Genomic DNA, 13,224 nt, shown 5'->3' on the forward strand with positions numbered 1-13,224 from the left:
CTTCATAGAAATTCTTAAACCAGTTATAATTTACTCTATCATCTATAGATCAGAACTTAATAAACATTAACACACAATTTAGAATTAACATAGCGTTTTACCACATTCGTTTTTATAAATATTATTTATATACTCCTTATATTTTCCCTTGAATTGTGCAATATTTTTACTTGGCTTAATTTCATCATCTAAACCACTCCACAAACCGATGTGCACATACTTTTAAGAGTGCTGCGTACACATGGTTGCAATAGATGACCCTTCCCTCTCAGTTCATACCTTCTCTCACTGATTTTAAATAAACTTTGAATACTCCTTGGAAGCATATTGTTTCTAGCTTTAAACATCACCTGTTCAGTTGTAAATTGTACCAAATCCATACATTTCATAAGTTGTGATTTAAAAAACAGTGGATTTGTATGTTCCCGATGCCAAACATTTGTGTATCATTCTTAATGCTCTTTTTTGTAGTGCACATATTTTTTGTAAAGAGCTTTTATATGTGTTACCCCAGACTTCAACACAATGCTCTAAATATGGCAATAACATAGTACAGTAAATAGTGTGCATAGTTTTGTTGTTCAAAMTATGTCTTGTTCTTTCTAATATCCCTATAGTTTTTGACATCTTATTACAAACATGTTTGATATGGTGTTTCCAACATAACTTGTGATCCAAAATCACACCTAGAAACAAATGTGGTATGCTTTTCTGTGGGACATCTTCAGCAACAGATTCGAGAGTTCATGACGCCCCTGAAGCCTGCAGCAGTCAGGATTGGAAGGAATGAAAGTGGAAACAGAACAGGTGTGTTTTATTTTAAGGATGATTGTGCTGGAGTCACCTACAGTACATGTTGTTTGTTTTAATGACAAAAAGAACCAAATGTCAGAACTCTGTATGTTTCAGGTTATGTTTATGTGGACCTGCACTCACGGGAAGAGGTGGAAAAAGCTTTGAAGAAGAATAAAGACTATATAGGTGAGGAGTAATGACTTTAATTTTGGGGTGGCTGTGGCGGAGTGGTTAGGGGAGTCATCCTGTGACCGAAGGGTTGCCAGTTCGATACCCCGTTCCAGGTGGTTGGCGCCGGTGTATGGCAGCCCCAGGGCATATGTGTAGCTCACCACCATCGGTGTGTGAATGGGTGAATGTCTGTAGTGTAAAGCGCTTTGGGGTCCCCATGGGGCTTGATAAAGCACTTTATAAGTTCATTCCATTTACCATAATAAWGAACATGTGAATAAATTAGGTGAATATTTTTATGAATCTTTTATTTGTTGATGTAACCGATGAAATGAATCACCTGGCTTGTAGAAATTTCATTAACCCAGTTTATTAAAAGGTCTACTAACAATCATGAGAAAGTACAGGATATGTAAATTTAAATAAATGTATCCAAATGGACATTTAAAATTGCTGATAAAAAATAATTATCTGGTTATTTTTTTGGAGAAAAAAGCTTATTTATCTACAGTTGACATTCACCCCTTGCTTAGGAGAGTTTAAAAATAATTAACTTTCTGAAAAATGGAAGGAGAATAATTAAGAAATATCTGCCAGGATTTATGAAATGTTTTTAACCTTTCTACAGAAATGTTTGTACTTTATTGATAGTGACTTTGTCGTTCAGAATGAATATTGTCTGARCCTCCTCAGTTTAAGTGAAATAATTTACCAGTAAAGGCTGGTTTATACTTCGAGTCGCACGTCGTTTCTCGTGCTGAGTGACAAAAAGCTTGYTTAGTATATCAAACTCAAAACAAGATCAAAAATACTTTTTAGCAGGAAATAAGATCGTAAGAATTAGAAGGACACATTTTTGCAGTGTTTTTGAAAGGGCTGCTAAATGTAAAAAAGTGTCTTTAAAAAATATTTAAAACATTTTAGAAATGTCCAACTTGTGTTTTTTTTTTTTTTGTTGTTGTTACTCTCCACCTTTGTGTCTCATCATCTTGGTTAAAGTGTCGTCTTGTGTTTCAGGGGGACGTTACATTGAGATTTTCTGTGTTGATTCTTCTTGGCGAAAGCAAAAGATGGACAAAAAGGGTAAAGAAATTGACAGAAACTTCACCAGGAAGCTGAAGGAGGATGAGGAGGAGGAGGATGTTTCTGAGTCCGGTCGACTCTTCGTCAGAAACCTTCCGTACACCTGCACAGAGGAAGAGTTCAAAGAGCTTTTCACTAAACACGGTAAACTGTTGGCACACAATTCACTGAACATTTGAWCCTTCACAAAAATGAATTCACTCTTATTTCTAAATGTCACAGGTCCTTTATCTGAGGTGCTGTTTCCCATTGACAACCAAACAAAGAAACCTAAAGGATTTGCATTTGTTGCCTACATGATACCAGAAAATGCAGTGAGAGCTCTGGCTGAGTTAGACGGTCACATATTTCAGGTATTTATTTCTGACTTTTGAATATATCTCTGCACCGGTTTGTCGCAATAAAAAGTCACGGGTGCAGTTTGATTTCTGCTCAGGCCGATGCATGATTTGTGTTTTTTTGCKATTTCAGGGCAGAATGCTTCACGTTCTTCCCTCCACCGTGAAGAAGGACAAATCTGAATCCTCGGATGCTGGTGGTCCAGGCTCCTCYTCATTCAAACGACAAAAAGATGAGAAAAATAAAGCTTCAAGTTCCAGGTATACATAATGAGATGTTTGTTTTATTTTTTTATTTTTTAAATCTGCATACTGTCGCTGTTTTGATTCACGTGTTAATTTTCTCCTTTTATCRAGCTCGCACAACTGGAACACTTTGTTTCTGGGCACGAGTGCGGTGGCAGACGCCATTGCTGAGAAATACAACACAACCAAAAGCCAAGTTCTGGACCACGTGAGTGATTYTTACATCTGGAGCTGCTGCAGCACCATGTGAGTTTTTACATTTTTTTACCTTTACGTTTCCTCCACAGGAGTCAAAGGGAAGTCTTGCAGTCAGGGTGGCTCTGGGAGAAACTCAGATTGTCGAGGAGACGCGACAGTTCCTGCTGGACAACAGTGTCTSTTTGGACTCTTTTAGTCAGGTAGATTTTAGACAAACTGCACATTTTTATATCTGTGCCTTTTATCTTGATAAGTGATTCAAGACCTTGTTTCATTCTACAGGCAGCAGCAGCGAGGAGTACAACCGTGATCCTGGTCAAAAACCTCCCCGCCGGAGTGACGGCATCAGAGCTCGAAGAACTCTTCTCGCCTCACGGCTCTTTAGGGCGAGTGCTGCTGCCGCCTTCTGGACTCACCGCCATCGTCGAGTTTTTGGAGCCAACTGAGGCCAAACGAGCTTTCACAAAGCTGGCTTACAGCAAGGTGTGTGTAGCTGCTACCATAACCGTGCTCGATCAGTGACCCAGTGACTAATTAGGATTTMTCTGTCTTATTGTTCTCTGTAACCCTAGTTCCAGCATGTCCCACTGTATTTGGAGTGGGCGCCTGGTGGGGTGTTTGTAGCAGCCAAACCAGAGCCAGGTGAAGCCAACAACATGACCATCTTTTATGTCTTTTTGGGTTTTACAAATTAAAACATGTTGAATTTCTCTGTTTACATATTAGACAAAAAGGAGGCAGTGAAAGAAGAGGAAGAGGATGAGGACGAGGAGGAAGAAACTGTTCCAGGCTCTACACTTTTCATTAAGAATCTCAGTTTAAGCACAACAGAAGAGGAACTACAGGAGGTAGGTCAACTCATATCTCAGCGCTTACATTTAGTCAGAGTTTCCACAGATAAATGTTTTCTTCTTTTCTGCAGGTGTTCTCCAAATGTGGCAAAGTCAAATCCTGCAGCATCACAAAGAAAAAAGATAAATCAGGTACTTCACATCAAAACCAAAATCAAAAGATACTGAACATTGATGTATAGAAGCTTTACATTTATTAAAACAAGATTCCAAGGTGTGTAATTTGTTGCAAACTGGGTTTTCATTCAGCAGCTAAACTCACTGACATTGAGTTTCCCACCCTGCTAATGAGGATGCTAACAATCACACAAAGTCTGAAAAATTAAATGTTAAATTATGTAAAAACTTTTCAACATGTTTGCTAGATTCCCAAACGTCAGCTTTCTATTAAGCTGTGTCACACCCACATCAAATGTTAGATCGAATCTTTTAAGCATTTGAAGAATGATTTTTGTCCTGTTTGTCTCTTTCTCTGCATTTGTTCAGTGTTTTCAGTAATAATAATAAAAAATCTTTCCTGCATTGATGTTTTAACTTCCAGGTAAATTGTTGTCAATGGGTTACGGTTTTGTCCAGTATCAGTCAGCAGAGGCGGCACAGAAAGCCCTGAGGCAGCTGCAGGTATCAGCACCAGGCCCTCAGTGAAATGTGAAATGTAAAATGTGAATTTTGACTAATGTGCCGTTGTCTCGGTCCTCCAGCACTGCGCTGTGGRTGATCACCAGTTAGAGGTGAAGATTTCTGACAGAGCCACAAGGTGAGTTGTGAGTTAAAAACTGGGTTAAACAAACAAAGTGTAAGACGTTGAAACTGTGGGTCAGAGTATTTTTCCACGCGTCACTCTTTCTGTTGCAGAACCACAGAGGTGTCGCGCAAAAAGAAGCAAGCTGAGAAAAAGCAAACTGGTTCCAAGATTCTCGTGCGCAATGTTCCCTTCCAAGCTACTGTCAGGGAAATTCGAGAGCTCTTTTGGTAGCAGTCACACATTTACACATTTGTTGTTGTTTTTTATTACACGGTGTGCTAAGTGCTTTGGAGATGATTTCAGGAATTTAATGTTGAKATTTCTTCTTGTCTTTGCAGCACGTTTGGCGAGTTGAAGACTGTTCGTCTTCCTAAGAAAACAGCTGGTTCAGGGAAGCACAGAGGCTTTGCCTTTGTTGATTTTCTCACCAAACAGGAGGCTAAGGTTTGTGTGTGATCTGTTGTTTTTTTATTTCAAAGTATCAAACACTTAATGTTTAATAAACTGATACCCCAAGTGGTAACAATGAAAGACTTTCTGTTTTTTTTTTCTTTTTTTCCCTGTAGAAAGCCTTTGCAGCTCTCTGCCACAGCACCCATCTGTACGGGAGACGTCTTGTTTTGGAGTGGGCTGACACTGAGGACACCGTGGAGACACTGAGAAGGAAAACAGCTGAACATTTTCATGGTGAAGCTTCCTGGTTTATTAACAAACTATAGAACATAATTAATTTTTAAAAAGCTAAATTGTTACTAATATTTTTTTTTTTTTTTTTTTGCTTTAATGTTAGTGGTTGCCAAGAAGCACCGGAAAGCAGATCTTTTGGGAGGAATTCTGGAGACGATGGAAACCGATGGAGGAGTTGAAGACTAAAGACTTTTATTGTTTCCATGCTTTGGAAAAAAAAATCAAAATTACAAAACTAATCAGTGTTTCTCTGTTTTGTATGACTAGTACTAATATAACAGCAGAAGGCAATTCAGTGTGAATTTGTCAACAAATGGAATGGATTTTTTTTTTTTAATTTTCTGTGTTGCTTTGTTTTGTACTGGAAAACATTGCAAAGATAAATTATGTGTCAATGAGTTTTTATTAAAAAATACAATATAGTCGTAAAGCTTTGCCTCTTATGTGCTCAGTTTTTTGTTTTTGTAAAGTAGGTTGTAAAGTACTTTTATTTTGAAAGGACTGTGTTTATCCGGTCACGGGAAGATCAGGTGATAAGCCATCCGCCGAGTCACGTGACAGCACTGTAGCGTCCAACATGGCGCACAGACTGACTGTTTTGTGTTTAATGGTGCTGTGTTCGTTTGTTGGAGCAGAAATACGAACAGTGGTTTTAGACAAACGGAGCGGAAAGCTGTCTGTCGTCGAAGGGTTTCAGGAGGACTTTGTAGCCTGGGCAAACTTTACAGACAGCATCAAAACAACAGGGTGAGAGGAAGTTTACTACTTTCGTTCAAAAATCAAAAGAACTTATAAAGTAATACATTTTAATCTGYGCTCACATTTGGAATAGTAACACTCATGTTTATTGGTGATGAAAATGCATTGAAAAAAACTAGATGAAATTAAATTGTTCTGAAAAATAAAGTTACAAAATTAAATAGTTTTAAAAATTGTGTTGCTGATAATACGAGGCCATTTACAAAATAACATTATACAACAGATAATTAGTTTGTGAAAGGCAGAGGAATTTACTTCATTTACACATTGAAATAATTATTTTTCCTCTTGTCACCTAATCTACTGTATGCAGAGGTTTCAAAACTATTTTATACCCCTCAGACTATTATTGTTGGTATGGTTTTGTAAAGCATCCTTATGTCTGCCAAACTGCTTAAAGTTATATAGTTTTCAATTATGTAGTATTTTTCAACACCTCTGTGGTGTACCACTTGAGAGGCTTTTTTATGCCTGAATGAGGTTGGAGTTACGTGACAACAAACTACAATAAAAAATGATAAATTTAGCTATAGTTATAGAAACTATTAAACCTTTTAAAAAAGTAAAATAATGCAATGAAGTCTTGCTTTCATTGCAGTAATTAAAAAAACTGAGAGACGTTGACAGTACTAAACAAGACAATTTTATTGTTTTTCTTTCGTCATCTATTATTGGCATTTTATTCTTTCTTCTTCTTCTTCTTCTTCTTCTTCTTCTTCTTCTTAATAATAATATTACAGATGGTCCTTCCTGGAGATCACCACCAGCAGTAAATACAATGACAGCCTTCAAGCATATGCTGCTGGTGCAGTCGAAGCTTCAGTTACATCTCCTGTAAGTCACATGTAATCAAAGGTTAAGATTATTTTACTTTTTTGTATTTAATCTATGGATGTGGCATGYTGTTGTTTCAGCTCATTTATAATCACTGGATGAACACTTTGGTGAATTACTGTGGGCCCTTCAAGTCTGAACCTGGTTACTGCGAGCGTCTAAAGGCTTTCATCACAACCAACCTGMGGTGGATTCAGACGGCAATAGAGTCAGAACCAACATCACCCTACTGGTACCAGGTACTGAGACATCTGTAGATCTTATTCTGAGATATTTATGTTGAACTCAACATAGAGAGGGAGGGCTAGTGGGAGAGGGAGAGAGGGAGGGAGGGAGAGAGAGAGAGAGAGTGGGGGGAGTGCTAGTGGGAGGGTCAGGGAGAGAGAGACAGAGAGAGAGAGAGAGAGAGAGACAGAGAGAGAGAGAGAGAGAGAGACACGTCAACCGAAACGTAACATAGGTGTATCGACGGTGGAACAGAATCTCTCTCTCTCTCTCTCAGAGGCAGAGATAGACAGAGTCTCTCGCTCTCTCTCTCTTTCTCAGAGGCAGAGTCTCTCTCTCTCTTTCTCAGAGGCATAGATAGAGTCTCTCTCTCTCTCTCTCTCAGAGGGAGAGAGTTATTCTGAGGGTTATTCTGCGTTTTAGCATTTGTTTTGCTTCTCAGGTGCGTCTGGTGCTTCTGCAGCTGAAGGGTCTTGAGGACAGCTACCATGACCAGCTGTCATTTCCAACAGGAACCATTTCACTCAATCCATTTGGCTTCCTGTAAGCTCTTATTTTTTATTTTACAATAAACAAACACTTATTGAGATGAAAAACTACATGTTTTGATGTCGTCTCACATGCGCCACTGCTTGTTTTTCCAACCAGACTTTTCCAAATGGGTGGGGATCTGGAAGACTTGGAAGCGGCTCTAAATAAATCCAGTAAAACTCAACCCCTTGGATCTGGTTCCTGCTCTGCGCTCATTAAGCTGCTGCCAGGACATAAGGATCTGCTGGTGTCACAAGATACCTGGGCAACCTATCARTCGATGCTGCGCATTATGAAAAAATACAACTTTGCTTTCAAAACCTCCCCTTTGGGTAGTTCAGAACACACACACTGCACCTGCTCATCATTAATCCAAGTCTTTAAAGCAAAATATTTTGTTATAATAAGRCAAGATATTGTGTTAATCGGTATTAGAGAGACTGGCTTTTATCGATGAACGTAGCCCTTCTARTCTGATTTTTTTAATGTGTGTATATTGACTCTATTGTGTATACCAACTAATTGAAATTTTAAAATATTTTCTTAAGTTTTTAAAAACGTTTTTTTTTTACCTACAATTTGAAACAAAATGTGAAACCCTCTTTGCAGACAATAATCCACTTCCTGGAGGAATTCAGGCCTTCTCATCTTACCCTGGAACAATCTTTTCTGGGGATGACTTCTACATCCTTAGCAGTGGCTTGGTAAGAACTGTTTGTGCTGGAGATAATGAAACATTTGGAAATCTATGAAAACACACACACACAAACGCACACACACAAAACAATTACATGATGTGGTTGTGGAGTATCATTACTTAATGCGTTATGTGTCCTCAGATTACRTTGGAAACCACCATAGGGAACAGCAACGTTGACCTCTGGAAGTTTGTTCATCCTACAGACTCTGTTATGGAATGGCTGCGGAACATTGTTGCTAATCGACTAGCTTCTACTGCTAAAGAATGGGCAGAGMTATTTAAAAAGTTCAACAGCGGAACGTGAGTGTTAAAAATTAAATATGCTTTTTTTAAAGACTTATTCTATTTGTCACATTTTAATCTTTCAGGGTAATTACAGGTTAAAACGTTTTAGTTTTATCCAGTTTACATAAATACAGCAAAATTATACAGTTGTTTCCTTGTGAACAAAACATTTAATAAAACACATCTGTAAATTGTCTATAAATGTGAACAATATTGTGCCGTGGACTAATAAGAAATAAAACAGACAGGCTGTTTATTTCTGAGTCACATGATGCTTGTGAGGTCAGTTGGGTCTTCAGGCTCATCGGGATGTTCACTGTGGAATGCTGAATCAATCACGAGCTTAGAGCAAATAAACGTTTGAACACTGGGTAGGTCAAAGTTTATAAATGCATTTCAGTCTGTTTTGTTTGGGCCTTCTGTAGATACAACAACCAGTGGATGATTGTGGATTATAACCAGTTCWCTCCAGGAAAGACTGACTTGGAAGAGGGTCTTTTTGTTGTGTTGGAGCAGATCCCGTAAGTTTTGCACCAAAACTTAAACCTGTACAGATGAATTATTCAAAACCTTTTCATAGATTCTGGTGCTCCTTCACTGCTGCTGATCGATTTCAAATGAACACGTCTCGTACCTCTACAGAGGACTTGTTATCGCTGAAGATAAAACTAAGGAACTGACGGAGAAAGGATACTGGGCCAGTTACAACATACCGTAAGATTGCAGTAACATTAAGCAATGTGGACATYTGCATCATCGATTACTCGTTCTGAAGAAGTCTTTATAGTTGTGTTCTTCTCATGTATGCTCATTTGTAGGTACTTTAAAGACATATTTAATATCAGTGGCTACAACGAGCTGGTCAAGAAGTATGGCTCATGGTTTACCTTGGATCAGAATCCACGTGCTCAGATTTTTAGGAGAAACCATACACTTGTTACAGACTTGGACTCCATGGTTCGCCTCATGAGGTATACAAATTTTCACACTTTCTATTGGCTGACATTATAATTTTGCCATAATAATGAGATGCACTGTTACCTCTTAGGTATAATAACTTTAAAGAAGATCCATTGTCRAGGTGTGAGGAATGTAATCCACATGGGAATGGAGAGAACGCAATCTCAGCCCGTTCAGACCTGAACCCAGCTAATGGAACTTATTCTTTTGGAGCCTTAATGCAGAGATCACATGGAGGAATAGACATGAAGGTTTGTATTTTATATTTCCAAATTTATACACACACTGCTCTGTATCACCTTTTCAACAAAAAGGTGTTTGTGTGTGTGTGTACTTGTTTATGATAGCTGGTGGGGACGATTTTTGACCATTTTCCTGGTACACACAGCCTGGTGAGGACCCACTGTTCCCTATGGGGACGAAAGCCCAGTCCYCACCAGGAGAAATACCGTTTGTGGATCAGGGGTTTGGTTAGGACGAAGCTATGAATTGAGTTTAGGTTAGGTTTAGGGTAAGGGGTCAAGGTTAGGTTACAAAAATGACCAGTAAATTAATGGAAGTCAATCTAAAGTCCTCATGAGGATAGAAGAACAAACGTGTGTGTTCGAAATGAAATGACGGGACGACTTTTTTTATTTGTTTTTGTGATGCATTCTGTATCTGTGCAGGTGACGACCTATGAAATGTACAAAGAGTACGTCATGCTGGCAGTGAGTGGGCCAACCTGGGACCAGCAGCCAGTCTTCCAGTGGAGCACTTCTCCTTACAAAGACTTGGTGCACATGGGTCACCCTGATATCTGGAATTTCAAGCCCATAAAAGTCACCTGGATGCCTTAAACGCCAAACTGGACAACACTAAGTTTTACAACTGTTAAAAACACCAGCTGCGCCAGCTGACATTTCAAACAAGGGAAATTCTAAACACATTTAAGTTTTGTCTCAATAATTAAATCTTRTGTTTGCATAATTTCAGTGTTACACCATTTGCCTGATTAAACTTGAGTCAAAATAAAAAGAATTTTGCTGTTAACATTTATTTAAAAAAATTTACAATTTTAAAAAAATTGTAATTTGTTTTGAAACGTTTTCAACTTTTTGTGATTTTAGCTACAAGCTGCAATAACTATTTATATTCAGCTGGTTTATGAATCGGTCTCGTTTTGATTTGTAGGATTATGCAATAAATGTGATCTTTTAAAAAGATTTAATTCAAATGGTACAATGTTTTGATTTTGTAATTTTTAACAAATCGTGTTTTTTAAATAAACAATGCCTTTGAGTTTAAACAGTTGTAATACTCCTACATTTTGTATGAACTGTTAACTCTATATTTGTGTGGAAAAACTGAAAAAGTGACTCAGTCTATTGCAATTAATACCAATTTTGCTACTTTGGCCAGAGAAACAATTTTTCAATGCAAACTGAGTGTGGCTGTTAAAAGGTTKWAAAAAAAGAAATGAAAATATATGTAAAAGCAGGCTTATAATAAAATGTGTGTGAAAGCACTTTGGTTAAAAAAAAGACAGGAAAAGTGCTACACAAGTTAGTGTTGGGCATAATTGTGTCATGTGCAAATAATCGTCAGAAAAAAAATTATCGATTATTTTTGGCACTTTATGATTAATACGATTAGTGCCACCAGGCAGAGTTCGCTCGGTGCTCCTCTCCGCTTCCAATGACAAACATAAAAAAAGTTCTGTAACTTATTTATCTATCAACACAATTTAAAAGTTGATGTATATCCTGAAGTCTGTAATTTTGATACAGTTTGGGACAGATTTTTCCGAAGAGCAAATCTTTCCCATTAAATTGGTCATGTGACTAAGACATAAGGGGATTAATCGTGATTTAATTTTTTTGCCAGTGTTGTCCAACCCTAATACAAGTACAGTAGTTTATTTTTACAATTTTAGGATCAAATTGTATGTGTTATTCAAGAAAACCCAGTAAACCAAATCAATGAAATCCCCAACTCTATTCAACTCAAAAACACTTTATTAAATGACRTAATCAACTATTATCATATGTTCTTCCCCTTCGGTGGCATATAGAGGAATGTTCTCTGCTTCTGTGTCAACTGCAGGATCTGTCACAGCTAAAAATGTCTCAGGGAGGTCTTCATGAAAGTTTTCACGACTTATGAAAAAGTCAGGATTTAGCTGGTACATGTGCCACATAGCTATGGCTTTGTGTGGGCAGGACTTTCGTGCCTTCATGCAAGGGCAATGCCAGGTATTTAGGACGCCGTTGTAATGGACCATGAGCCTTCCCAATCTGGAGTGTGAGGAGACGCGTGGCTCAAACACAGAAAAAAAGTGCTGTCCTTCTTCTTGCACAAGATTCACTTCATAACTCAGCAGCGCACCATCTGCATCAGCAGCAAACTTCCTTCTCAGACAACCTTTCTCTGTGTTCTTGCTGAACCACTTGTTGATGACCATCTCGGCTAGAATGTCTTCATCAAGTAAAACGGGTAAATCAGTGGGAACAGGACTGAATATCAGTGACTGAATATGTTGGCATTCAAARCTTATTTGGCCACTTCTGCGTGCATAATCATATAATCTGTTGCATGCATCCAATTGACAGGTGATCCGTCGCTCCTCACCCCAGGTACACTTTTGGACATGAATGTAATGGGCAGGTCCCTTGAACGTCTTTAAAACTGCAAAAATGCCCCTCTTTTTGTCAACACACACAGACTGTAGATAGTGATCGATGGAGATGTTTGGCATTTTTGTCGAGTGATGTCTATGGATGTGTACTTTCAGGTTCTTTTTATGCATTACCAAGTTGCAAAAAGAACATCTGGTTTTCGTGCATTTTGACAGCAATATTTTGTTTGGTTGACCATTTGTCTCTAATGGTGGACCCCTCATCTTCGCTGGTGGACCCCTGGTCTCAGCTGGTGGACCCCTTTTCTCCGCTGGTGRAGCCCTYGTCTCAGCTGGTGGAGCCCTCGTCTCAGCTGGTGGACCCCTTGTTTCTGCTGGTAACAATGGTAGACACTTTGTCTCCAATGATGGACCACTTATTTCCAGTGGTGGACCCCTTGACTCCTCTGGCACTGCTGGTGGAACTGTCACTGCCATTGCTTGTTGTTGACCAAGGCACTTTTTAAAGTGATTGGTGAACGTATCCTTTCTGATGATAGATTTGGGGCAAAAGCCACAATGATAGTGGCTTCTGGCCTCACAAGCCAGGTGGCATTTGTAGACACTATATCCTAAAAGGATCACAGAAAAACATTTACAAGATACCAAGGATATAAACAGTTTTGTTCATGCATGTATTGATAAACAGCATTTTCAAAGCAATAACTGTCAGAAAATTATTATACATCATCAGAGGGTCTATGCATAAAACYAAGTAGTATGCAGACTGAATGACTGAGCATCAACCTGTGCTAATATTAAAAAAAATGTTTCAAGCACTATTGACAGCTCAGAAGACCTATATAAGGAATGTGACAGCACACAAACMTAGTAATTAAGAATTTGAGCTCACAATGTCTGAGTGAAAACTCATTTGAAGAGGCACAGAAATACCTAGAGAAACTGCATTTCCTGCAAAAACACTAGTGTTAGCCTATTGCTGAAAACTTTAGCTGAAAGCTGATGAAATGGAGCTGAAAATGGTTGATAGCAAAGCTGAAGAAGCATAAAAAAGTTTAACTTAGCAGAATAAAAGCTAAAAAGATTAAAAAATTGCTGAAATAGCAAAAAAAGCTACAATTAGCATAAAAACAAGCTAAAGGTAGCAGACACAAGTTGAAATTAGCACCCAGATGATGAAAGGATACAAAAATATCAAA

The 13,224-nt window shown here is 38.3% G+C and overlaps 3 protein-coding genes across 3 annotated transcripts in view; 2 read left to right on the forward strand and 1 right to left on the reverse strand.

Annotated features, from left to right (window-relative positions):
* rbm19 (RNA binding motif protein 19) overlaps positions 1-5,544 on the forward strand; it is an 8,815-nt gene extending 3,271 nt beyond the window's left edge. Inside the window, exons 8-24 of the mRNA XM_014014407.1 lie at positions 729-807; positions 910-981; positions 1,984-2,193; positions 2,272-2,402; positions 2,521-2,648; positions 2,745-2,841; positions 2,921-3,031; positions 3,114-3,314; positions 3,404-3,473; positions 3,558-3,679; positions 3,754-3,814; positions 4,224-4,303; positions 4,384-4,439; positions 4,538-4,654; positions 4,766-4,871; positions 4,994-5,114; positions 5,218-5,544. Coding sequence (XP_013869861.1) covers positions 729-807; positions 910-981; positions 1,984-2,193; positions 2,272-2,402; positions 2,521-2,648; positions 2,745-2,841; positions 2,921-3,031; positions 3,114-3,314; positions 3,404-3,473; positions 3,558-3,679; positions 3,754-3,814; positions 4,224-4,303; positions 4,384-4,439; positions 4,538-4,654; positions 4,766-4,871; positions 4,994-5,114; positions 5,218-5,300 — 1,845 coding nt within the window. The 3' untranslated portion in view covers positions 5,301-5,544. The remainder of the gene's footprint in view (positions 1-728; positions 808-909; positions 982-1,983; positions 2,194-2,271; positions 2,403-2,520; positions 2,649-2,744; positions 2,842-2,920; positions 3,032-3,113; positions 3,315-3,403; positions 3,474-3,557; positions 3,680-3,753; positions 3,815-4,223; positions 4,304-4,383; positions 4,440-4,537; positions 4,655-4,765; positions 4,872-4,993; positions 5,115-5,217) is intronic.
* A 117-nt stretch (positions 5,545-5,661) lies between these two features.
* Positions 5,662-10,652, forward strand: plbd2 (phospholipase B domain containing 2). The gene is made up of 12 exons (XM_014014408.1): positions 5,662-5,861; positions 6,614-6,707; positions 6,788-6,946; positions 7,375-7,475; positions 7,581-7,795; positions 8,073-8,167; positions 8,303-8,463; positions 8,874-8,969; positions 9,091-9,162; positions 9,267-9,419; positions 9,497-9,659; positions 10,077-10,652. The coding sequence occupies exons 1-12, from the start codon at positions 5,692-5,694 to the stop codon at positions 10,245-10,247; spliced, it is 1,650 nt and encodes a 549-aa protein (XP_013869862.1). The 5' UTR covers positions 5,662-5,691; the 3' UTR covers positions 10,248-10,652.
* Positions 10,653-11,387: 735 nt separating this feature from the next.
* Positions 11,388-13,224, reverse strand: part of LOC106521723 (uncharacterized) — a gene marked incomplete in the record, with an annotated part of 6,965 nt that continues 5,128 nt past the window's right edge. The window contains 1 exon segment of the mRNA XM_014014411.1: positions 11,388-12,636. Within this exon segment, the coding sequence (XP_013869865.1) occupies positions 11,408-12,636 (1,229 nt within the window).

This window comes from Austrofundulus limnaeus, unplaced genomic scaffold (assembly GCF_001266775.1).
Source record: "Austrofundulus limnaeus strain Quisiro unplaced genomic scaffold, Austrofundulus_limnaeus-1.0 Scaffold114, whole genome shotgun sequence".
In the NCBI taxonomy this organism is placed as follows: Eukaryota; Metazoa; Chordata; class Actinopteri; order Cyprinodontiformes; family Rivulidae; genus Austrofundulus; species Austrofundulus limnaeus.